This window comes from Moschus berezovskii, chromosome 12 (assembly GCF_049115385.1).
Source record: "Moschus berezovskii isolate FMDL1 chromosome 12, NW_MosBer_1.0, whole genome shotgun sequence".
In the NCBI taxonomy this organism is placed as follows: Eukaryota; Metazoa; Chordata; class Mammalia; order Artiodactyla; family Moschidae; genus Moschus; species Moschus berezovskii.
This window is the reverse complement of record NC_142471.1, coordinates 66,825,984-66,851,717: the sequence shown is the minus strand read 5'-3', so window position 1 is coordinate 66,851,717 and position 25,734 is coordinate 66,825,984. Positions and strand designations below refer to the sequence as shown.

The window sequence follows — 25,734 nt, the reverse complement described above, 5'->3', positions numbered from 1 at the left end:
TGTTTTATTAAATATTAAAATACAAAGACTTTCCCACAGCTGGTTTCAGAAGCACTGCTTTAGAATACGTATCTCAAAGTAGAATTGCTGAGTCATAGGGTACACACATCTTCAAGTTACAAAAACACTGCCAAGTTGCTCTTCAAAGTGACTCCTCCATTTTACCCTTTCTTCAGCAGTGTTTGAGTTTCCATTTCTTTGCTGCCTTATTCAGTTCTAATTTCCACACATTCTCCTCTATCCGTGGGGTTATCAGATTTTTTAAAATTTATGCCATTTTGATGATGGACATGAAACCACACAGTTTTGATGAGTTTCCCCAGTTACTGGTGAAGTTGAGTATTGTTTATGAGACATCAGGTTTCCCTTTTTTTGATGTGTAATTGCCTGTTAATGTCTTTGGCCGTTATTTGATTACTTTTAAAAACTAATTTATAAAAATTCTTTATATCTTCTAGATACTAATCCCTTCCCAGGTTTATACATTGCAGATATCTTCTCTCAATTTATGGCATGTCTTTGAACTTTATGATGTCTTTGACATACGTATATATTTCATTTTCATGTAATCAGATTCATCGATCTTTTCCAGTTTATGCTTTTCCTATCTTGTTTAAGAATTCTTTCCAAACCCCAACTTAATAATTTTATTCTAAAAGTTATAAAGTTTTTCTTCTCATATTTAGATCTTGAGCTCATCTGAAATTTATTTTAATGTTTAGTGTGATGTAGGAATTAAATTTCAGTTCAGTTCAGTCGCTCAGTGAGTCTGCCCCTTTGCAACCCAATGAACTGCAGCAAGAGAGGCTTCCCTGTACATCACCAGCTCCCAGTGATTGGTCAGACTCATGTCCGTCGAGTCAGTGATGCCATCCAACCATCTCATCCTCTGTTGTCCCCTTCTCGTCCTGCCTTCACTCTTTCCCAGCATCAGGGTCTTTTCTCAGAAGTCAGTTCTTCGCATCAGGTGGCCGAAGTATTAGAGCTTCAGCATCAGTCCTTCCAATGAATATTCAGGACTGATTTCCCTTAGGATTGACTGGTTGGATCTCCTTGGAGTCCAAGGGACTCTCAAGCGTCTTCTTTCAGCACAGTTCGAAAGTGTCAATTCTTCGGCGCTCAGCTTTCTTTATGGTCCAACTCTCACATCCATACACAACTACTGGAAAAACCATAGCTTTGATAGACAGACCTTTGTTGGCAAAGTAATGTCTCCACTTTTTAATATGCTGTCGAGGTTGGTCATAACTTTTCTTCCAAGAGCAAGCATCTTGTAATTTCATGGCTGCAGTCACCATCTCCAGTGATTTTGGAATCCAAGAAAATAGTCTGTCACTATTTCCATTGTTTCCCCATCTATTTGCCATGAAGTGACGAGACCAGATGCCGTGATCTTTGTTTTTTGAATGTTGAGTTTTAAGCCAACTTTTTCACTCTCCTCTTTCACTTTCATCAAGAGGCTCTTCAGTTCCTTTTTGCTTTCTGACATAAGGGTGGTGTCATCTGCTTATCTGAGGTTATTGATATTTCTCCTGGCAATACTGATTCCAGCTTGTGCTTCATCCAAGCCCAGCATTTCGCATGATGTACTCTGCATATAAGTTAAATAAGCAGGGTGACAATATACAGCGTTGACGTACTCCTTTCCCAATTTGGAACCAGTCCCTTGTTCCATGTCCGATTCTAACTGTTGCTTCTTGACCTGCGTACGGATTTCTCAGGAGGCAGGTAGGCGGTCTGGTAGTCCTGTCTTTTTCTCCACAGCTTATTATGATCCACACAGTCAAAGACTCTAGCATAGTCTTTCAGTAAAGCAGAAGTAGATGTTTTTCTGGAACTCTCTTGCTTTTTTGATGATCCAGTGGATGTTGGCAATTTGATATCTGGTTCCTCTGCCTTTTCTAAAACCAGCTTGAACATCTGGAAGTTCACGGTTCACATATTGCTGAAGCCTGGCTTGGAGAATTTTGAAGATTACTTTACTAGCATGTGAGATGAGTGCAATTGTGCCATAGTTCTTCAGGCACTATCAAATCTAATCCGTTTAACTTTTTCCAAATGGCAAACTATCTTAGACTTTTGAGTAGTTCCTTATTCCCTTTATTTATTCCTAATGCTACATCTGTCATGTAATAAGATCCTATATATAATTTGTTTTGTTGCTTGGGTTTCTGTTTTCTTTCAATTTGTCTTTCGTTTTCCAGTAATACCTTGCTTTAATTACTGTAGCTTTTATTTTAAGTCTTGCTATCTGGTAGAGCAAGTTTGTTTCTTCTTCACTATTCCTCTTAACTGTTCCTACTTCTAAAATTGTATTGGACTATTCTGAGCCCTAATTCCTCTATATAAATTTTAGAACCAGCTCAAGTTCTGTAAAATACTGTTGAGTTTTTATTGTAGTCACATTACTTGTATATGGTATATCAGTTTGAAGAGAATTATAGTATTTATGATATTGAATTTTTAAAATCTATTGCATTTCTCCGTTTATGAGAATGGAAAATGAAAGAATGACCTTAGAAAAAAAAGTATCATAATCTTCTTCTCATAGTTCCTACACACTCTTTGTTAGAGACTTATTTCTATATATTCCTCAAATATTTTGCTAGTACAGATAGGTTCTTTTTTCAAGACACATTTTTGAACTGCTTTTTACTTTTGTAAGTATGCTGTTGATTTTTTCATTTAGCAGTCTTCCTGCAAATGCTGTTGTTTGTAACATTCTCTTGGATTTCTCATGTAATCATATTGTCTTCAGATCAGAACAGTTCTGGTTTTTCGCTGTACTCTGCACGTTTTAGTTCTTATCTTAGCTGCTTTAGCCTATGACTTCCAGTACAGTGCTGAAAAGAAAGATGGTAAACAGGCATTCTTGTCTTGTTCTAACTTTAAAAACACAGTTGTTTGCTATACTCAACTTTTATCGGGTTGATGAAGTTTCCTTCTGTTTCTTGCTTGCCAAGGGTTTTTATCATGAATGACTGCTAAAACTTTTACAGTTTTTTTCTAAATCTGTTAAGATGACCATATAGTTTTTCTTTTTAAAGCAGTTAATAAGATGATTATATTAATAGATTTTTCTCTTAAAAGTTATTTTGTCTTCATGGGATAAATTCATTTGCTCATAAAGTAGGTGGTTAATTTACCCTAATACATTTTATATGACTTACTTTAATTTCTTTTATTTTTTTACTTTTATTTTCATAAATGATCAGCTGCTTTTTTTTTTTTTTTTCTTATTTTCTCTGTTAGGTTTTTTGGGGGTGTTGTTTTTGTTTGTTTGTTGTATCCTGGTTACACTAGCCTCAAAATGAGTTAGAGGGCATTTCTTGTTTTTTGAGCATTTTGTATAAAATATATATTATCTCTTCTTTGTAGATTTGCTGGAACTCAGTTATCTAAGAACCATCTTGGTAAAGTGGAATTTGTGCTTTTTTGTATGCTCATTTGATTTTTATGGCAACATTTAATCTACAGATTTAATTTCTGTATTGTGTAAGGTTTTTGTTTCTTTTTTAAGTCAGTTTTGGTAGTTTTCATCTGCTGTTTCAAATTTGAGGGCATAAATTTGTTTGTAAAGTTCTCATGATTTTTTGAAAATAAACCCTCTACTAAATCTGTGTGCCCCTTTTCATTCCTGATATTGTTTATTTGTGCCTTCTGTTTTGCTGGATCAGAGATTGGTTTTTTTCATCTTTTCAGAGAACTAGATGTTGATTTGGTTGCTTCTTTTGTCACTTTCTTTTAAATTATTATTTTACACTTATTTTTTTCTACCTAGAGTTTACTTATTGGTTCTTTTCTAATTTCTTGAGTGACTTAATTCTTTAGTTTTTAATCTTTTCTAATGGAAAAGTGTAAAATTAGACATTTTCTTCCAAGTTCTGCCTTTAGGTAGATCTCATCAGTTTTGAATGTAATTTATTTTGTGTTTGGTTTTTGTTTTGTTTTTAATTTCCATTATTTCTGCTTTGACTCATAAATTATTAATAGTATATTTTCCATTTCTGATTGAGTGGATTCTCAGGGGCTACTTTTTTATTGTTGATTTCTGCATTGTAATCAGAAAATATGACCTGTTTATATGAATTCTTAAGTATTTGTTGAAGTTTGTTTTTGTGGACTATCAAGTACATGGTCCTTTTTTGGTAAATGTTCTATGTGTGCTCAAAGAGATTGAATGTCTATTCACTATTTGTTGGATGCAGGTTTCTCTTTACATTCATTACGTCAGGATTATGAATTGTATTGTTCGCATCTTGTGAACTCTTCTAGTTTTTGTCTTCTTGAGCTATCAGTTACTGAGACAGTGCGTTAAAATCTCCCACTCTGACCATGAATTTGTTGACTTGTAACTTTTTCTTTATGTAATCTAGGGCTGTATCTTTACAAGTGTTCAGTTTCAGAATTGCATTATTACATCTCTGGAGAATTGGCACTGTTATGTAATAAACCATCTTTTATAGCCAGACATGCTTGTTGGCTTAAGGTCTGTTTTGTCTGATTATAATATAGCTATGACAGATTTTTCTTGGTTAGTTATTTTCTTGATGTATATTTTCACATCCTTTTACTTTCAACTTTTCTATGTCATTATGTTTTAGGTGTGTCTCTTATAAACAGCATATAGCTGGATTTTGTTATCTTATCCAATGTGAGAATCTGTCTTTTAACTGGTGAGTTTAGTCTTTTTATATTTATTGTGGTTACTGCTATATTTGGACTTGTTTTTATCATTTAATTTTGTGCCGTTTACCATGCTTCTTTCCCCCCCTTTTTTGACTGATATTGAATTGATTATCTTTTCTTTATTCTTTTCCTCCTTTGACTTGATTGGAAGTTTTATGTTTTATTTCTTGAATGTATAACCAGGCATTGCCTGTAAAATGCTACAAGCATACCTGACTTGAGAGACTCTAAATTTATTCATTCTTTTCATACTCTTCTTGAATAATACCTTTGGATGCTTTAGCTCTATCACTGTCCTCCAGTTTTACATATTATTGTTGCCTGATATTTTAGTTTGTGTTGTTTTCATTCCCCCATTAATTATTATCATCGATTCTTACAGAAAAATATTTTATTTTTATTTAAATGTGTAATTTTTTTCCTCTCCATTGCTTCTGGCAGTTCATTTCTTTTTTTCTGCTAGCTTTTTTTCAGTGAAGGCTGAGAAATGGAAAACTTACTCAATCTTCCTTGGTCTGAAATAGTTTTACTTCATTCTTGAATGGTAATTTAACCTATAGTTCTAAGTCCAACTCAGCTTCCTTTTCTGTGTCACTTTGGCAGTAATATTTTGGTTTTATTTGGCCTCTTCTCCTCGCTTTACTTTTAAGAATTTTCTATCTTGGGGTTGTCTGTAATTTCACTATGATATGTCACTGGGCCAGAAGGTAGGGCATTTTAGTTTCACTGGAATTGGAGCCCTTTAGAAGGTCTTGGGTTTTATATGGGGATTTCATTTCTACCATCTCAAGATGTCATCTCCCAGCCCTGCATGGGCAGTAACCCAAGACCCTCTCTCTTACTTGTCTAATATCCACTCCCAGGGCTGCTGTATATGGCTCTCAGCTCTCCCTTTTCTTGTGTCTCTTGAAGATCTCAGTTACACATTAGGAAGCAATTTTGTTCTGTTTTATCTAGCATTTTAAGATGTTGATAGCTGAAGGGTTTCTTATTAGCCTCTCCACCAGTTTTCTTCACTAGAGGTCTGGTCATGCTGTTTGTTGGTTTATGCCCACATGTCAGAGAATAGTGTGAAATGGGATTACTGCATCATTTCCCCATGTTAAGACACCATTCTCTGGGTTCTAGCTGCAGGCTCTAGATTCCTCACCTTTTATTTGAATTTTATCAAGTTTCTGCTTATTGCTAAGTTTTTAGCCCAGCTGAACATAGTAGTCTGTTTTTATGATGGTATGATGATAGATTGATTTTATGCTGATGGGGATCTAGGGAAGTATGCCCTGGAGTAGTTTGTAAAGGATCCTGCCTTTTGGAAAGAAGAAACCACTTGGAAGTGTTCTTTGCATTATGCACTTCCTCCAGAGGCCAAAGAGAAGATATGTTAAAAGACTCAGCTTCTTTGACTGAAAAGGAGAATTGAGAATATTCTTCCAAGAGTTGTAGTGGTTATATTGAAAGTGTAAAATTAGAGTCTTTCTTCCCTGGTTCTGGATCCTTTGGTTAGACCAGAGAGTTTCTAAGGATGTTTTGTTTTCCCTGCCTGTAATTGCCTGCTGTGGCTAACTTGTTCACTCCCAACACATTTTCACACGCTCAGATGAATCACCCTGCTTATGTCTGTAGCCGTCAGAATACTCCTCTGGTAAGCCTTCATCACATCATTTCCCTGATGTTTACTTAACAGTTGATCTTGAGTGTATGTTAAAGCTAAATTCCTTAGCCTTTCACTCAAAACACGGGTCTTCTGTCCCTCTCTGTAGTCTTTTTGTTACCTTCTCTTGTCAGCTGGCTCTTTTATCCCTCTTCACTGTGACTTGCTAATTCATTTCTTCTTGTTTTTATTTACACTTTCTGCCAGGTCCTCTTAAGTTCTGTGTATTATTTTCTTTAAGATTTCTTCTAGAAGACCTTCCTTGGCTTATCTTCCATATTCTTTCTTTCTCCTGCCACAGTATATACATGTCCTTTGTTGCCATACACTTGTGTTGCTCTGTTTTTGTTTGAGTACTTTCATGAATTATCCTGTTTTCCCCATTAATTTGTGGATCACTGCCATTTAATCCCATGAAAGACTGAAACTGTTACATTTTGTATTCCTTCTTCCCACAAAACAAACACTGTCAAAACAGTGAAGTAGGAAATAAATTTCTTTTTTTCTGATGAGTTGTTTATACTTTGGATAGATAAAACTGAAACAATTAGGTTATAAAGTGTTATATAATTAAATGTAAGCCATGTGCTGCTGTTTTCTAAGTAGCTCTGGAACTAGAGAACTATTTTTGAAGGTATCTTGTTTTGTATATAATTATAGAAGCAGAGAAGATTGCACAAGTGGCAAAAATTCGGTTTCAGCAGAAGGTGATGGAAAAAGAAACCGAAAAGCGCATTTCTGAAATTGAAGGTACCACAGGGAGAAAAGAAACTCTGACCATCCTGAACTGCTTCGCTGTCTCAGGGACTGGGTCTGGGTTATGGTGGGTGGGCCATGGAGAGAATAATCTGGTCTGGAGGAAGTAGCTAGTTTGATATTCCAGACAAATATTTTTTAAATTGCCATTGCATATTTAGTTCTTTGATTTGTAACTATGTTAAACTCAACCTTTTATTTTCCATCCTTAAATTATGACTTATTTGTTCTCAGGCAAAGTAATCAGTTTCTTTTCTGCCTGTCAGCCAAAAAAATAACCAGACAATTAGTTGGGGAAAAAAGAAGCCCCAGTTTTTATCTTCCAAACTGTTGATTACACATAGTGGGAAGTCTGTGTTCTTCTATTTAGCCTCTTTTGCTTATATGATGCTGCTTCCTGTCATTCTGCATTAATGATTCTGGATCCAGTTTGAAGGGGATGGAGACAGTGCAATAAATAGAGCCAGGTGCTCATGTCTGAACTTACTTAGTTAACGTCTAGAGCCTGGGTGGGATATGAGGCTTTGAGTAATGAGGGGTGGTGGAAAGAAGGAGCAGCTTCAGTTGGAAAATGAAATGAGTTCAGATGAACTGAGTTATTTAACTTGACATTGTAAAGAGTATCCCCCCGCTTTGAGAAGGAGCTGTCTGGGGACTGGGATTTGAAAACTGCTAACACTTCCTGGAGAAGGAAATGGCAACCCACTCCAGTGTTCTTGCCTGGAGAATCCCAGGAACGGGGGAGCCTGGTGGGCTGCTGTCTATGGGGTCACACAGAGTTGGACACGACTGAAGTGACTTAGCAGCAGTAGCAACACTGTTACATGCCTTGGAAGTAAAGTAAATGATTGTAATATCAGGCAGTGGATAAATGGGCTTCTACTTCAGGTAGAGTCTGAACTTTTGCCCAGAGCTGAGGAAATGGGTTGCACCTTTGCTCTGTTTTAAACACCCTGACTGTTTTGCTTACTAGATGCTGCATTCCTGGCCCGAGAGAAGGCGAAAGCAGATGCTGAGTATTATGCCGCACACAAATACGCCACCTCAAACAAGGTGACTGGCTCTCTGTGCCACTGTCCTAGTAATAGAGTTTGGGTATTTCCTTTCCCTTGTGGGGAGTTCTAACATGATAGAGTTGATTTTCTCCAGTGTCAAGAAAGGATGGTTACCATCACACCTTCTAGAATCAGCCATTCACTTCCAAAGGCATATGATGCGCATTCTGTGAGTAGAGAACTTTGTATGGTTCCTTATAAAAGTGAGGAACTAGGAAAAAGGCAAACGGATATGTAAACCCAGATTAAGTGCCATAAATTCATTCATTTGTACTGCTGCATAAGACCTCAGTAATCAGGAAAGTTAAAGGTCTTCTCCTGAAATGACAAGAGAGACAGGAGAGGAGTAAAGTTCATTTAAAGTTGCCTCCTGGGTAAGATAGCCCTGGTGGGTAGATGCTGAGCTTGTTCAAAGCAGCGTTTCTCATCAGACAGAAATTCTTAGCATTTTGGGGTGAGATACTTTTTCATTATTGAAGACTTATCTTATACATTATGGTATATTTTGCTTTGCTGGCCCTTTCCTACTAAACTCTCAGTTTTGGTCACCAATTATTTTAACAATACACATACAGAGAACACACACACACACGTATTTCCAAATACCCCTAATCGAGTAATGCTTGTTTGTTGGATTTAAAAAATGCTATAGTCACGAGGAATTTCGTATATGTACCTTGAGAAAGGAGGTTGAGTAATGTATGGGTAAACAATTTTTGTATACAGACTGGGGAGAGTTTAGATCTAGAGAGTACAAACCTGTTAGTAGGATTTATTTAATTAAAAGTCAGCTAGAACCCGTAGTATTCTGAGAAGGAAAGACTATGACCAAGGTTTATAAAGTATTAATTATACAATAGAGTGGAACACAGAAAAAGTTGAGGAGGTTGCTAAAGTATATGATGCAGTTTGAAGGGTTAGAATCAAGATTTAAAGTATAGACAGGGCTTTAACTTTTTCTCTTTAGAAAGGAACAACATAATCTCTATTCAGAAGAAATTTTAAGATATGATAGGTTGTCAGAACAGAGTTGTTAGTACTTTGAAATCCATATAAATTTAGAAATAAATATATTGGATTGGAGGATGCAGCTCTATAGAAACAGAATAGAATTTGGTCATGATGAAGGCAAGATGAGAAATTTCACTTTCCAAACCAGTGATCCAAATCTGTCTTGGGAAGAGCTGGCCAGACACAAGTATCAAGACTTTGTCATTGAGGTCAGCCTTAGGCTGAAAGGGGCAGTAGTTTATGTCATTGTGAAAAATGCTGTTAATGTGACAGCCACACTTCAAAATGAGAGAAGGTCATTGGTAATGATTCAGAGTTGAGGAGTGATATTCAGGAGAGCAGTCGGGAAAATCTGTGTTAGGAAAGAGAGAGATGAATATTGCACCAACGTGTCCTGATGCCTGTGCTCTTGTTTGCCTCTCACAGCACAAATTGACCCCGGAATATCTGGAGCTCAAAAGGTACCAGGCCATTGCTTCTAACAGTAAAATCTACTTCGGCAACAGCATCCCTAGCATGTTCGTGGACTCCTCTTGTGCTTTGAAATATTCAGATGATAGGACTGGAAGAAAAGGTTCTCTCCCCTCTAAGGAGGCTCTTGAACCCTCTGGAGAGAGCCCCATCCAAAACAAGGAGAATACAAGTTGATGCAACAGATGGAAATGTTCTCCAGTATCAAGATGTGGCCCAAGGGGTTAAGTGGGAACAATGGTTATACAACTCTTCAGATTTACAGAGAACTCATGCTCTGTCTGTTCTGCCTCTCCTGTGGTCGTCCTGGTTTATCAGCTGATTGCAGGATAGAAGTAGCTGTCTGCACCCAGATGGTCTTTTTAGCCGCAATTTTATCAACTATCCTGAGTGTGTTCCTTTCTAAACTGGTACTCATGAATGAGAGAAAGTCTGATGCTAAGATACTGCCTGCACTGGAATGTTAAACACTAGATATATAATAAGCTGTGTTTTTCTAAGCTGAGATCTATTGAATAATGTTTACAATGGTCCCTGGGGAAATGTGTGTTCAGCAATTCAAGAGATTGGAGGCCAGAGAGAAGATGGCCAGAATGTGGTTAAGTGTAATGAAGACTGATTGCTTCAGGACCCAGGCTCTCTCTTTGGGGTCCAGTCCTGGCATTCATCCCTGTGATTAGCATCTAGTCCACAGAAGTTCTTCAGGAAATGATCTTCCACTTGAACAACCATTTACTTGATAAGATTCTCACCTGTTTGATTTCCTGTAGTCAAGATGGTGGCCTGCTGGGACGTGCACCATGCCACCCAATCAGAGAGGTTCTTCAGAGAGATTCCTAATCATTAGTTTATTGCTTTAGTAAGCTCAGAGATAGAGCTTGGTTTGAAGTTTGGGGTGAGATGAAACCTTTGCTTTGAACCAAAGCTGTGGGGGACATGCATTCTCCTCCATTAGGTGATGGATGTCTGTGTCACTGCCTCAGGCCATATGTGACAAGGTGCCTGGTTTTTAGCCACAGACAACTCCTTCTGTGTCACCTCTCAGCTCTGACCAAGAGTGGAACAAAGACTTTAACCAGAAATACAAAGAGTATCCAGTTCCTAGCTGTTCACTGCACAGTATTGTATCATAATTGCAGGAAGTTTTTATTTTTAAAACTGGATTTGGGGTGCTTTCATTTGCCCCAGTACCTCTGCCTAAAGATCAAATCCTGGGGCTGCCATGGTTACTAGCCCACAGATTCTCCTTCTGAAATTGTTCAGGAGTCCACATAGAGTGGAACAAGGAGTAACCTAGAAAGCATCCTTGGTCATCTTTGTCTCCGTCCCTCCTGGCCCAGAGAAGCTAAAATCAAAGTTGTTCCCCAGCTTTTACCTCACCTAGGAGATCAGGATTATTCCAGTGACTTCCTGGGCAGCCAGTGGATTTAAATTTCCATGGGAGGCTGGTAAGAGTTAGCCTGTGGCTATGGGAGATCTATTTCATCTGGACCTCTTTTATCTTAAGATTAAGTTTCCTGAATCAGTATGCCCTGTAATTAGGCCAGAGTTTATGCAGTTTTAAGACACCTTTTATGTACGCTACATTCAAGCCAGACAGAAAATTCATGGGACCACTTCCAGAAACCTTTAAGCTAACTATCAGTCTCATGACAGCCTGTGGGTTGTGCCAAACACTTAATATGGGAAAGGAATCCCAGATTCAGGGTCTTTTCCCTAGGCCTTATCCTATAAAGGCATTCGTAATACAGAAAGGATTTTTGTTTTTGCTCATTTAATTATATACATTCTCCTTATGAATGAATTTTGCGTTCTCTAGCCCTCTTTAAAAGGTCTTTGGAACTATATAATAAACTGTCATATATGTTGCTGCATATAAATAATGATTGTTGTGGGAAGTCTGGATCATTGACGTTTGTGCTTTCATTCCTAGAGATGTTTCCTATTCCTGTGAGCTAAAAGCTGTTGCCCCAAAGTGGTGGATATGTTGAGGAACAGGGAAGTAGCACTGTGAAGTTTTTGAGAAAGGACTTTTGTTTAAACTCTCCATGGAGTGTGCTTCCCTGTGCTCACTGGACCTCTCAGTCTGTCCCCCCTTCAGGGATGTTCCTTTTGGTAATCTTGAAGACTAAATTTATATGTGAAATGCTACCTTTTTAAAAAAAGACACTAAATAAAATTATTTTACTATCAGTGATTTGTGTTTTTCCCATGTGTCTCCATTCTTCTCTGTTGCTTATCTTGCTCCTCAAGCTGTCCTGCCTGTTTCAGCTCAGGAGCCAGTTTATTTATTAGTTTATCTTACTGTGGACACTCCTCTTACACTCTTCCCAGAAACCTCATGTAAGAATTTTGAAAGCCGGGTGTCCATTCTTTGCTGACTTGTGGAATTTAACAAGGGATGTTCTGATTCTTTGTGGGATGCAGCCAGCAGCAGAGAAGGGAAGGGGGAGGACGGAGCATCATGCCCCTCAGGGACGGACAGAGGAGGGGCATTATCCTGAGGTGGAGGAAAGACAGACTGTGCATCGTAACTATGGGCTCCACCCCATACTATCCCACATCTGTGGCTGCAAACCAGGGAAATTTAATTCAAATTGATTATCCTGTAGGCTTTTGGTAAGTCTTAGAATGAAGTGATTTAGATATAAGTGATTTCTTCCTCTTCCTGTGGGGAAGGAATTTTGTGAATGAGATGTGTGGCTTCTCCTTGCCTTGGGATTAAGCCCCAAATGTTTTCACGCAAGGTTCTTTGGGATTTGCTCCTACTGAGCTCTCCAGCCCAGGTGCTTAAATGTACCTTCTGTCCCTTTGCATGTATTATTCCATCCACCCGGTCTGCTTTTTCTCCCTTAACAGCTGTAACCTTGCTAACTCCTATAGAATCTTCACTTTTTCAGAGAGAGCTCCTGAAACTGCCTGCTCAGGTCAGACCCCACATTGCCCTGTTTTCAAAACTGCATAACCTTGCATTATCTGTTCTCACAAATGTTTAGCTCTCTGGGTGCAGAGACTTGTGGCCATGCTCTTCCCTGGGATAATATCTGTTGCTATAACCTTGCACAGTGCTTGGCACATATGAGTTGGTCTGTTACATTGATGGAAAGAACAAAAGGATGAGTGTGAAAGGCAGATGAATGAGTAGTGGGGGAGAAAAGGACACAGAAGTTAGGCTAGAGTGTCCATGTCAGGACTTAGTTTTCATTGATGGAAAATTACATAATGTTCCAACTTGTTGACATGTCCTTACGGAGCTTGTCAGGTTGAGCAAGATCTGTTTATGCTCTTGGAATAGTGATTTTCAGTGCTGTTTGTTGGGATGCACTACTTCACCCAGCCTTTTGGAGTCAATGTATGTTTCTCTCTCTAAGTAGACTGTAAGTTCCTGTGATGGACAGAGAGCACAGTGCTGATACAGGTGTATCAGAAAACTCAGATGCAATTATGTCTTCAGCATCAGTGACCTAAGCGATTGCTGGATTTTAACCTCAACCACAGCCCTCCAGGAACATCTCAGCAATCTGGGCCAGCTTCTCAGCTTTCCTCTGGTCTGTTGTCTCTGTGTAAGCATTTAAAGTTAGTTTATTGTTAATTCATCCCCCAAATGCCCATTATTCTATAACTCAGGATGACATTTTTCTTATTTTCCTAACCATATTTCTTTGGAATTAGTGCCTTTCATCTTTTTTTCCTAGTATCTCCTATCCATTTTTCTATTTTCCATCTGCCATGGGCTGAATGTGTCCCCCTAAAAGTCATGTTGAAGTTCTAATGCCCCATGTGATGGTGTTTGGAGGTGGGACCTTTGAAAGGTAATTAAGTTGTAAAGGGTGATACTCTGTTTATGAATTAGTACTCCTATAGGAAGAGACATGAGAAAGATGTCTTGCTGGGGCATCTGCAAGGCAGGAAGAGAGCTCTCATCAGACAGCAGATCTGCTACCACTTTGGTTTTGGAACTTCCCTGTATCCAGAACTGTAAGAAATGAATGTTGTTTGTTTAAGCCACCAGTTTTTGGTATTTTGTTATAGTGGCGATCAGGGTGATTTCAGCAAATTAATAGGCAAGTTGTAATAGTGTGGTAAGTACCATAGCAGGCTGGTCACTGGATGCAAGGTGAGGGTCAATACAGACTGGTGGTTTCTAGGAGGCAATGTCAGATCTGAGCCAAATGTTTTAAGGATACACAGGAGGCAGCCAGCCAACTGAAGAGAAGGATGATGATGGTGAAATGTGTTCCAGGTAATAGGAGCATCAGATGCTATTTTAAAATTCAATTCCCTGGGTCCCCAAGCTTCAACAGTGCCATGCATGCAGTTACCATGTTTTTTACTGCAGAGTTCCTCCTACACTTTGGAAGTTGCAGCCATTCTGCATGTAACTCAGATATGCACAAGAATTAATATCCTGAGGGATAACCCTCAACCAATGGAAGAGAGGAGGTGACCCTCCTCTCAGAGGTCAGAGGGGAGGTGACCCCTAAAACCTTTTCAATGGAGACAGCAACCCTCCTGACACAACAGGAGAAACAATGTAAACTTCAAATAAAATACAACAAATGCTTGAGTGCCTGATATGTGCCAGGAAAACTAAATGTGTTAAGTATTAGACCAACAATGAACAAAACAGTAGTGAATAAAGCATATAATCTTTGTTCTCTTAGAATCAACAGACTCATGGAAAGGTAGATTTTAATCAGTTCCAACTATAAGTTTATATAAATGGGAGAAATGTAGTACTAGGAGTATAAAAAAGGAGGAGGAGATAAAGAATGAGAAAGTGTAGCTAGCCAGTTAAAGATCAGGGAATAACAAAAATTTTTAACAAAAACAAAAATTTTTATTGGGCGAAGGATCTCTAGACATTTCTTCAGAGAAGATATTCAAATGGCTAAAATGAACATGAAAGATGTTTAACATCATTAGTCATTAGGGAAATGTCGATCAAAACCATAATGAGATAGCACTTTATACCCATTACAGTAACTAACAAAAAGACAATAACAAGTATTGGCAAGGATGTGGAGAAATTGGAGACCTCATGTATTACTAGCAGTAATGTAAACTGGTAGTTATTTTGCAATATGTTTTGACAGTTCCTCAAAATGATAAACAGAATTAACCATATGGCCCAGCAATTCCACTTCTAGGTACCTACCCAGAAGAATCAAAACATGCCCACACAAAGTGAACTGTGTGCTTTAAAAGAGTGAATTGTATGTGACTTCAGTTCAGTTCAGTCGCTCAGTCGTGTCCGACTCTCCGCGACCCCATGAATCACAGCACGCCAGGCCTCCCTGTCCATCACCAACTCCCGGAGTACACTCAAACTCATGTCCACAGAGTCAGTGATGCCATCCAGCCATCTCATTCTCCGTCGTCCCCTTCTCCCGCCCCCAACCTTTCCCAGCATCAGTCTTTTCCAGTGAGTCAACTCGTCGCATGAGGTGGCCAAAGTATTGCAGTTTCAGCTTTAGCATCAGTCCTTCCAGTGAACACCCAGGATTGATCTCCTTTAGAATGGACTGGTTGGATCTCCTTGCAGTATAAGGGACTCTCAAGAGTCTTCTCCAACACCACAGTTCAAAAGCATCGATTCTTCGGCGATCAGCCTTCTTCACAGTCCAACTCTCACATCCATACATGACCACAGGAAAAACCATTGCCTTGACTAGACGGACCTTTGTTGGCAAAGTAATGTCTCTGCTTTTTAATATACTATCAAGGTTGGTCATAACTTTCCTTCCAAGGAGCAAGCGTCTTTTAATTTCATGGCTGCAATCAGCATCTGCAGTGATTTTGGAGCCCCAAAAAACAAAGTCTGACACTGTTTCCACTGTTTTTCCATCTATTTCCCATGAAGTGATGGGACCAGATGCCATGATCTTTGTTTTCTGAATGTTGAGCTTCAAACCAACCTTTTCACTCTCCTCTTTCACTTTCATCAAGAGGCTTTTGAGTTCCTCTTCACTTTCTGCCATAAGGGTGGTGTCATCTGCATATCTGAGGTTATTGATATTTCTCCCAGCAATCTTGATTCCAGCTTGTGCTTCTTCCAGCCCAGCGTTCCTCATGATGTACTCTGCATGTATGTGACTTACATCTCAATAAAGCTGTTATTTTTTAAAATGCTCACATGTGAAGCCTTATAATGTGAAGATCTCAGTTCAAGAACCTTCTGAATAGACCAAAGTTTGATACAGGTGTAACATTAGCAAGAGTAGGAGCACCAAAAAGTGAGACTGGTAAGGCAGGCGTCAAGAGCAATGTGGTGGGCCTTCTGAGCCTTGTTACATATCAGTGATATTTCCGAAGGTTATAAACCTTCCAAGCAAAACATTTCAGGATTTGAAATTTAAAAGCACAATAACATTTATATTAGCACCCCAAACTACGAAATAGGTATAAATCTAACAAAATATGTATCTGCAAGATCTATATAAGGAAAACTACAGAACTTCGATAAATCAATGAAGAGTTGACATAGATGAGGATATTCCATGTTCGTGGATAGGAAGACAATATTGTCAACGTGTTACTTCTTCCTAACTTGATTTATAGATTCGATTGTCTCAGTTATAATCCCAACAGGTTCTTTTATGAATATTGACAATGATTCTAAAGCATATATGGAGAAGTAGAATAGATAGTGTAATAGTGAAGAACCAAGTTGGAGCCCATGACCTAATTTCAAGACTTATAAAACTACAGTAATCAAGACTGTGTTGTTGGCAAAAAAAAAAATAGAGACAAGTAGATTAGTGGGACAGAAAAGAGGGAGTCCAGAAATAGACCCACATAAATACGGTCAGCCAGGCTTTGTCACAGAATAAAGGCAATGCAATGGAGAAAAAATAGTCTTTTCAACAAATTGTGCTGGAATTACTGGACATACACATGCAAATATACCAGTCTGGTTCAGGACTTTAATAGAGGCAGGGAGTATATGAGAACTCTGTATCTTTTGCACAGTTTTGCTATAAAACTGCTCTAGAAACAAAATCTTAGTAATGAAAGGTCTATTAAAAATCCACAAATTAAAAAAAAGCACCTTTTAAGGTTTTTAAGCGGGGAAATTGATTAGGTAACTTGAAAACTGCCCTTTCTGAACATGTTTACCAGTACAACGTTTTCAAGCATTTCAAAGTCCATAATGGACCTCATTGTGGAGTGTTTGCAAACAAATGTTTGCAAGCAACTCAGGATAAGCCTCAGTGGACGCTGATTTCACAGAAGGTGCTGGAAGGACTACAGCAATGTATATGAAAGTGTTAGTTGCTCAGTTGTGTCTGACTCTTTGCAACCCCATCGACTATCGCCCGCCACGCTCCTCTGTCCATGGAATTCCCAGGCAAGAATACTGGGGTGGGTAGCTGTTCCCTTCTCCAGGGGATCTTCCCAACTCAAGGATCAAACCCGAGTTTCCCGCATTGTAGGCAGATTCTTTTACTATTTGAGCCACCAGGGAAGCCCATGTATATGTATACATATATGTATATGGGCTTCCCTGGTGCCTCAGCTGGTAAAGAATCCACCTGCAGTGCAGGAGACCTGGGTTCAATCCCTGAGTTGGGCAGATCCCCTGGAGAAGGGAATAGCTACCCACTCCAGTATTCTAGTCTGGAGAATTCCATGGACTGTATAGTCCATGGGGGGTTACACAGAGTTGGACAGGACTGAGCGACTTCATACCTCAAGCTAATTACCTCTACCTAGGTTCTTCACGCCCAAGCCTATCACTGGCTGTGGCTCCATCCCAGCTTAGTAGCCCCACATCTAATGCATATACAAATGTAGCCTAATAATGTTTAATGGAAACAAATAGTCAGCTATGAAAAAATACAGAGAGTTCTGTATTGAGTGAAAACTAGTGAAGTTGAAACAATTTAATGAGTTTTAATGCTAACTTGGCTCCCACTTCTTTTCTTCAGGTTTTCCTGCATCAGTGCAAAGATGATACTTCCCTCTTCCACCTGCTTGTTGAGGGCAGATTGCATTTCCCAGCGTGAATCACAACCATATCTTTCACCCCTCATTCTCTTCTGTAGTGTGACCACCACCACTTCCCCATCAAGAAAGGAATCCTAATTCCTGTCTGTTTGGATTAGGGCTGGCTTTTGGGAATTACTTGCAATGAATAAAATGGTTCTAATATTACTTTGGCCACCTCATGCGACGAGTTGACTCACTGGAAAAGAGTCTGATGCTTTTCTGAGGGATTGGGGGAGGGAGGAGACGGGGACGACAGAGAATGAGATGGCTGGATGGCATCACCAGCTCGATGGACATGAGTTTGAGTGAACTCCGGGAGTTGGTGATGGACAGGGAGGCCTGGCGTGCTGTGATTCATGGGGTTGCAAAGAGTTGGACACGACTGAGCGACTGAACTGAACTGAACTGAATGTTTTCTATAATAAATAGTAGGAAACCACAGTAGATTTTTTTAGATTTTGAAAAAGATTTATTATAACAAATTTACCATAAAATAATGTCTAGATTCTGAGACATTGCTATTAATAAATAGTAAGATTTATCTCAAATCAGCAAAAGCATTAATTATGTTAAATGCAAGTACAAATAACGTTTATCAAATACCAACTAAGTAATCATTTTCTTTATTATGGTAAAATACACATAAAGTATACCATTTTAACATTTTTAAATGTACAGGTCAGTGGCATTAAGCACAATCACAACTTTATACAGTCATCACCATTATCCATTTCTAGAACTTTTAAAAAAATTCAATATATTAACAAAAATTTTCCCACAAGGCCCTTGACTGGTTCAGGGGCTGATGAAACCTAAAGAAAGTGCGGTGTTGTGGCCGCTGCTGGGAGTGATTCTCACCTTCACCTGTGCCAGTCCTCGCTATGAATAGAAGAGTGGATTACTTGGTTACTGAGGAAGAGATCAATCTCACTAGGGGACCATCAGGCCTGGGCTTCAACATCGTTGGTGGGACAGATCAGCAGTATGTCTCCAATGACAGTGGCATCTTCGTCAGCCTCATCAAAGAGAACAAACAGGGCTGTGGCCCTGGATGGGTGGCTCCAGGAGAGTGATGAGATCTGCTCGGTCAACAGCCAAGACCTAAAGAATCTGCTGCACCAGGATGCCGTAGACCCTTTTCATAATGCAGGCTATGCCGCGTCCCTGAGCGTGCAGCACAGGTTACAGGTGCAGAATGGTCCCATAGGATCTCAGAGTGAAGGGGAGCCGAGTGGTATCACCATTAACTGTGGTGCTGGTGCCTTTGTCTGCCCTCACCATGGTAGCAACCCGGGCTTTCACGAGATGCCAGCAATAACTTTGAAAAACTTGCTTTTTCCAGTGCTCCCAAAGAGGATACATTTCTTTCTCTCACCCTCCTCTCCTGCCAGTCTTCCATAACTTTCCCTCTACATAGCCAGCTCATGATTTAAAGAGACTGCTACCCAACGAGAATCTTGCTATTCAAAATCTCTGAATCCTCATATTCTTATGGGAGAGTAAAGGCATTGTTTGAAGGAAACCTGAAAGAAGAACTTGCCTAGAAAAGAGAGATATATTTTACTAGGACTGCCAGTAAAATTCAGCTGCTGCTGCTAATTCAGCTACAACCTCAAAAATGGGAAAGGTCCAGTCTTCCCATCACCCTGCAGGATTCCTTTCTTTCTTACCTGGCATGCATCAAAGGCCAGCTGTAATAAGAGGGAAAAAGGGTTTTTCTCTTAAAAAAAATTTCCCACAAGGAAAGCACCAGATTGTTTCACTGTAGTATTTTATCAAACTTTTTAGGAAAAATAACATGAATCTATTAATTAAAACTTTAAAAACTCATTTATTGAAAAAATGGAACATTTGCCAACTTACTTTATCTAGCGATCATAAATCTGATGTTAAAACCAGACAAACACAGAGAAGAAAATTGCAAACCAATATTCTACATGTACATAAGTACAAAAATCCATAGCAAAGTAATGGCAAATCAAATTCAGAAAATACTACATCATGAGAAAGAAGAGATGTCCATCCTAGGATCCTAGGAATATAAAGTTAGTTTAACACTTTTAAAAAACAATCATTATAGATAGCAATTTAAAAATTTGGTTAGCTTTTAAAAAATTATTGAAGTATAGTTGCATATAATACTATACATTACAAGCATACAATATAGTGATTTGCAAATTTCAAGGGTTATACTTTTTATAGTTGTAAAATATTGGCTATATTCTCCATGTTGTACCATACGTCCTTGTAGTTTATTTTATATGTAATAATATGTAATAGTTTGTACCTCTAAATCCCCCAGCTTTATAGTTAACATATCGTTAGTGCTGAAAGGAAATAGTACATGTAATGGAGAGACTTAAAAAATCAAAAATTGCAGATTTTGTGAATGAGAGGTAGGAAAGATATGATGAATCCATCCCAATTCCAAGCTTCAGGAAGGTAAATACAGCCAAAACCAGTTCCAGGTTGCTTGTTTCGTAAGTCCAAGAACTCAGACCAGCCTTTGACTCACAGATCATACCCCGGGTGTGTACAAGACTTTGCTAACAAGCAACCCAAACAGTTACTAACACCGAGTAACTAAGATGGAACGACTGGAAATCACTACTCTTGCTCTTGTGATTTGTGTCACTTGCCTGGTTTTTCTTTTCATGTGGAAGAAAAATCACAAAGGTTTGGGAAAGCTCCCTCCTGGTCCAACTCCCCTTCCCATCATTGGGAATCTGATGCAACTAAACCTCAAGGACATCCCTGCATCTCTCTCCAAGGTAAGGGGGTTTCATTAGGGGCAGGTCATCTCCAGGTAAAGGGGAGTCACCTTCAGATTATCTTTGTGTCATCTTTAAGTTTTTTTATTAATAGTTTTACTCACTGCTAAGGCACTTTGGTGTATCTATTTCTGTATTACAAGACAGATGTTCTCCCCCCTCCGTTTATTTTTTTCTGAATTGGATCACTTTAGAGGTGATAGTGAAGTGTGTTAACCTGACCTGAGATACAGATTGAATTCTAGTGAATGGGAAAATTCTGAAGTCAGAACATATTTTAACCAAAAGTCTTCCAAACCTCTCTACATATAACACTAACCAAAAGACAAGCAAATGTTAAAAAAAAAAAAAATGTAAATAATGTCCTTTTATAGTATTATTACTATTTCAGACTAATCTTTGGGATAATTTGTGATCCTCCTTTTGAATAGTGATCCTCACACCTTGCTCTGACACAACTCAGCTCTGCTCCCCAACTTGACTTTCAAACTCCTTTGAGTTCACTGTGCAGGTTTACATGGGGACTCTAAAAGAGTCATACTCATAGAAGTAGGGAGTGGAATGGTGGTTGCCAGGGACTAGGGGAGGAGGAGAAAAAGGGTGATGTTCAGTATTGCTGTAAAAAAGGAAAGTCAAGTTGCCATAGCTAAAAGGGAATGGAATCCAGTGCATAAGCTGGAGAACTGGGCCTTTTTTGGGGGCATGGAGAGTCATTTATATTAACAGAAAGCTATGTATATCGGTACAGATTCAAGTGAACAAGAAGCTATGGTAGAAGCACGGACATTCTCTTCTATTATTTCTATTATCTCTGTGAAATAGGGAGCAGTAACACCAGCTGAGGGTGAGGTTGGGAGAGAAGGGCCTGATACTTTGTGCCCCAAAATACAGAGACACTCCTTCAGAGGAACCAAGGAAGTAGTTTAATTTTCTTTGGACAGAGAAAACAGAAAGTGGCAAAATTCTCTACCATTTAAGTGTGTAGGAAAGGCAGAAAGGAAAAAGAGGTGGCAAGTTCAGTAAGTTTTGCCATTTAAGAATTTTATTTAAAAAAATGGAGGATTATAATATGTATATGGATCTTTAAATGTAATTTTTTTCAACTATTTAATTTAGAACATGAACACATTTCCATACCATCATACATCTTCACATAAGTACTTTCAAATGGCTACTTTAAATTCACATGCATGGATGTAAAATACATTTGAAAACCAATCCCTAGCTGGCAGCTGTTTTAGCACTCTGTTTTTCCCCTTGACACAATGCAATCATAAATATATAGATTTCATTATTTTTAATACCTACTAAGTAAGTTCTCTTTCTCTTATCGTGGCTGCTTTCTTCTCATCTTTAGTTTTATCTTAAATGTTACCTCCTCATAGAATTTTCATCTATTTTGTTAAGTTTTCCCATTATCATCTAGCATAAGAACATTCTTTACCACTTTCATAGAATCATGTACAGCTTGTATTGCAAATGTAGTTTGTGTTACTGCCTGTTACTTCCACTAGACTCTAAGTTCTGTGAGGTTTCCTGGCACAGTGTCTGACAGAATATAAGTGCTTAGTGGATATTTATATCGCTCAATGGTTGCATGTATAGATGAAGGAAAGAATGAATCCATGACTGTAGCCCAGGTTAAATTACTGACAGGAACTTAATGGAGCAAAGTCTAAGTTACGTGTGCGTCATTACTTGATTGCCACCAAAGCCTCCAATGGAGAGATTTCACAATAGCCCTTATAGTTGTTTGCCTCTCTTTACAGTTGGCCAAACAATATGGCCCTGTTTACACTCTGTATCTTGGATCTCAGACCACTGTGGTCTTACATGGATATGAGGCGGTGAAGGAAGCTCTAATTGACCAAGGTGATGAATTCCTTGGCAGAGGACCTATTCCTATTATTGACGATACCCAGAGAGGATATGGTATGTTTCAAAATACAAGTTACTTCTTTTTAGCAAAAAAGTGTGATTAACCTAATGAGTATCTGTTTTGCAACAAGCGATAAATTAGATGCTACAATACTGAGCTGCAATTCAGATACTAACTACTCAGAGTTAGTCCATACTCCATATGTTGAGTATGTGTGTGTCTGTGTGTGTGTGTGCATGCGCGCATGTGCTAAGTCACTTCAGTCATGTCAATGACCCTATGGACTGTGGCCCGCCAGACTTCTCTGTTCATGGGATTCTCCAGCCAAGAATACTGAAGTGGGTTGCCATGCCCTTCTCCAGGGGATCTTCCCAACACAGGCATCAAACCCAGGTCTCTTATGTCTCCTACAATGGCAGGCAGTTTCTTTACCACTGGTGACCACCTGGTAAGCCCTATGTTAAGGGCATCATTCTCCAAAAGACTACCCTCACTTCTGATTTCAGCCACAAGCTCAGGGGTCTCCAGTTTACCCACACTTATAACCAGCTGGCTAAAAATTCAGGGTTTCCATGACCACCTCAGGTTCAATAATTTACTGGAATGACTCACAGAACTCAGGAAGATGCCATACTTAGAATCACAATTCTATTACATATGAAAGCTACAAATGGAGAGACACATTGGACAAGGTTTAGGAGTGCCTCAAATGCAGAGCTTCTATATTCTCTTGCAAGGAATCAGAATGTGTTACCCATTCAATGTGTTGGTATATTCACCAGCCCAGAATCTTATTGGCGCTTTGGTGTCTGGAGGTTTTCACTGGAACTTCGTTACTTGAGCACAGTTGATTGACTGATTGGCCATCTGACAGAACTCAGTCTCTAGCTCCTTCCATTCTTTGAAAGTCCTAAGGTCTGGCTGATATCACTTGGGTGAAAGCTTCAGTTCTCTAAATATAAAGTTCATCTTTCTGGCATGGCCAACTCCATCTTGACACTGTTTAGGAATCTACCATGAGTAACCTCATTATCATAAACTCAAGTGTGATCCCAGAGACTCAGAATGAAACTTCTGTGTTAGAAGTGGGAAAATCCAAGGATTTAGAAGCTGTCTTCCATGAATGGGGACAAAAAACAGACAAATTTTTTTTTAATTGTACAACAGATACTCTGATAATTCTATTGAGATAAACATCAAAAACAGACTCCAAGTTCCCCTTAAGGTAAATGTGCAAATATGATTGTGATTTTAGGAAAAGCAATCTGGGAACATTTTGGAAATAAAAGTTGTTACCCAAAGGTCTTAGGATTTAGAGAGCCATGCTTGGGGTGTCATTTCACAGGGTACAAAGATTGCAGTGGCATAGTGGCAGCAACAACAAACAGAAACTAGGTACAGAGATTATTGTGTTTTCAATGTCAGCTCCTGGTTTGGGGCTGGTGGTGGGGTGGAGAGGTGGGAGTGAGGGGGCGGAGAGGGTGGTAAGATCAGAGAGGTAACACACAGGGAGCTACAGTCGTACTTAGTCAAGCTCAAGTTCTTCAGTGGGACAACAGGCTCACATAGTTATTTTCTTACTATGTTTCAAAACTTAGACATATGTTATATATATTCCTTTATATATATAATTACACAATAAAAGAAACCTAGGACAGCCTGAAAATCTCCTCTAATCCATTTAAAATTGTAAAATTGCAAGCCCCAAAGAATTAGAAACTTAATTCTTTTCAAAGCCTATTTATGATTAATTAAATATTATGCAGTGTACTAAGTGATGAAAGAGAAACAATGTTTAATCTCTCTTACATAAGATGTACTGCTGCTGCTGCTGCTAAGTCGCTTCAGTCGTGTCCGACTCTGTGCGACCCCATAGACGGCAGCCCATCAGGCTCCACCGTCCCTGGGATTCTTCAGGCAAGAACACTGGAGTGGGTTGCCATTCCCTTCTCCAATGCATGAAAGTGAAAAGTGAAAGTGAAGTCGCTCAATCGTGTCCGACTCTTCGCGACCCCATGGACTGAAGCCTCCCAGGCTCCTCCATCCATGGGATTTTCCAGGCAAGAGTACTGGAGTGGGTTGCCATTGCCTTTTCCCATCCTTACCTAAAGAAGCAACCAAACCTTCCCTCTATTTCTTCCCTTTTTCTTTAAAACAAGTTGATTACGTTGACTGTGTGTGAGCTTTGGAATTAATTTTTTATTTATTTATATTTGTATCTGCTGAATCTTCATTGCTATACAGGCTTTTCCCTAGTTGCAGTGAGTTGGGGGCTATTCTCTAGTTGTGGTGTGTGGGCTTCTCATAGCAGTGGCTTCTCTTGTTGTGGAGCATGGGCCCTAGGGCACGCAGGCTTCTGTAGTTGCAGCATGTGGGCTCAGTAGTTGCAGGTCCTGGTCTCTAGAGCACAAGCTCAATACTTGTGGTGCATGGGATATTTTGCTCTGTGGCATGTAGGATATATCCCAGCTAGGGATTGAACCCATGTCTCCAGCATTGGCAGGCAGACTCTTTACCACTACCACCAGGGAAACCCTGAAATTAATTTTTAACTAGAGCAGAAGGTATTAGGCTGGATTGAGCTCAGTTCAGTTCAATCCCTCAGTTGTATCTGACTCTTTGCGACCCCATGAACTACAGCATGCCAGGCCTCCCTGTCCATCACCAACTCCCAGAGTTTACCCAAACTCAGGTCCATTGAGTCGGTGATGCCATCCAACAATCTCATCCTCTGGCTTCCCCTTCTCCTCCTGCCCACAATCTTTCCCAGCATCAGGGTCTTTTCAAATGAGTTAGCTCTTCACATCAGGTGGCCAAAGTATTGACGTTTCAGCTTCAACATCAGTCCTTACATTGAACACCCAGGACTGGTCTCCTTTAGGGTGGACTGGTTGGATCTCCTTGCAGTCCAAGGGCCTCTCAAGAGTCTTCTCCAACACCATAGTCCAAAAGCATCAATTCTGCGCTCAGCTTTCTTTATAGTCCAACTCTCACATCCATACATGACTACTGGAAAAACCATAGCCTTGACTAGATGGACCTTTGTTGGCAAAGTAATGTCTCTGCTTTTTAATATGCTGTCTAGGTTGGTCATAACTTTCCTTCCAAGGAGTAAGCGTCTTTTTAATTTCATGGCTGCAGTCACCATCTGCAGTGATTTTGGAGCCCAAGAAAATAAAGCCAGCCACTATTTCCACTGTTTCCCCATCTATTTGCTGTGAAGTGTTGGAACCGGATGCCATGATCTTAGTTTTCTGAATGTTGAGCTTTAAGCCAACTTTTTCACTCTCCTCTTTCAGTTTCATCAAGAAACTCTTTAGTTCCTCTTCACTTTCTGCCATAAGGGTGATGTCATCTGCGTATCTGAGGTTACTGATATTTCTCCCGGCAATCTTGATTCCAGTTTGTGTTTCTTCCAGCCCAGCATTCCTCATGATGTCCTCTGCATATAAGGTAAAT

General features: G+C 39.3%; 3 protein-coding genes across 4 annotated transcripts in view; all 3 read left to right on the top strand.

Moving 5' to 3' along the window:
• ERLIN1 (ER lipid raft associated 1) overlaps positions 1-11,826 on the top strand; it is a 38,585-nt gene extending 26,759 nt beyond the window's left edge. The window contains exons 10-12 of one of the 2 annotated variants that reach the window (XM_055424889.2): positions 7,001-7,090; positions 8,070-8,149; positions 9,589-11,826. In XM_055424889.2, coding sequence (XP_055280864.1) covers positions 7,001-7,090; positions 8,070-8,149; positions 9,589-9,810 — 392 coding nt within the window. In that variant the 3' untranslated portion in view covers positions 9,811-11,826. The remainder of the gene's footprint in view (positions 1-7,000; positions 7,091-8,069; positions 8,150-9,588) is intronic. The other variant, XM_055424891.2, reaches the window with a different exon arrangement.
• Positions 11,827-18,506: 6,680 nt separating this feature from the next.
• LOC129555146 (synaptojanin-2-binding protein) lies at positions 18,507-18,943 on the top strand. The gene is given in 3 exon segments (XM_055424302.2): positions 18,507-18,656; positions 18,658-18,864; positions 18,866-18,943. Coding segments are annotated over 3 exon segments (435 nt in total).
• A 1,270-nt stretch (positions 18,944-20,213) lies between these two features.
• The window catches only part of LOC129555964 (cytochrome P450 2C23-like), a 28,562-nt gene continuing 23,041 nt past the window's right edge, over positions 20,214-25,734 (top strand). Inside the window, exons 1-2 of the mRNA XM_055425926.2 lie at positions 20,214-20,396; positions 22,166-22,328. Coding sequence (XP_055281901.1) covers positions 20,214-20,396; positions 22,166-22,328 — 346 coding nt within the window. The remainder of the gene's footprint in view (positions 20,397-22,165; positions 22,329-25,734) is intronic.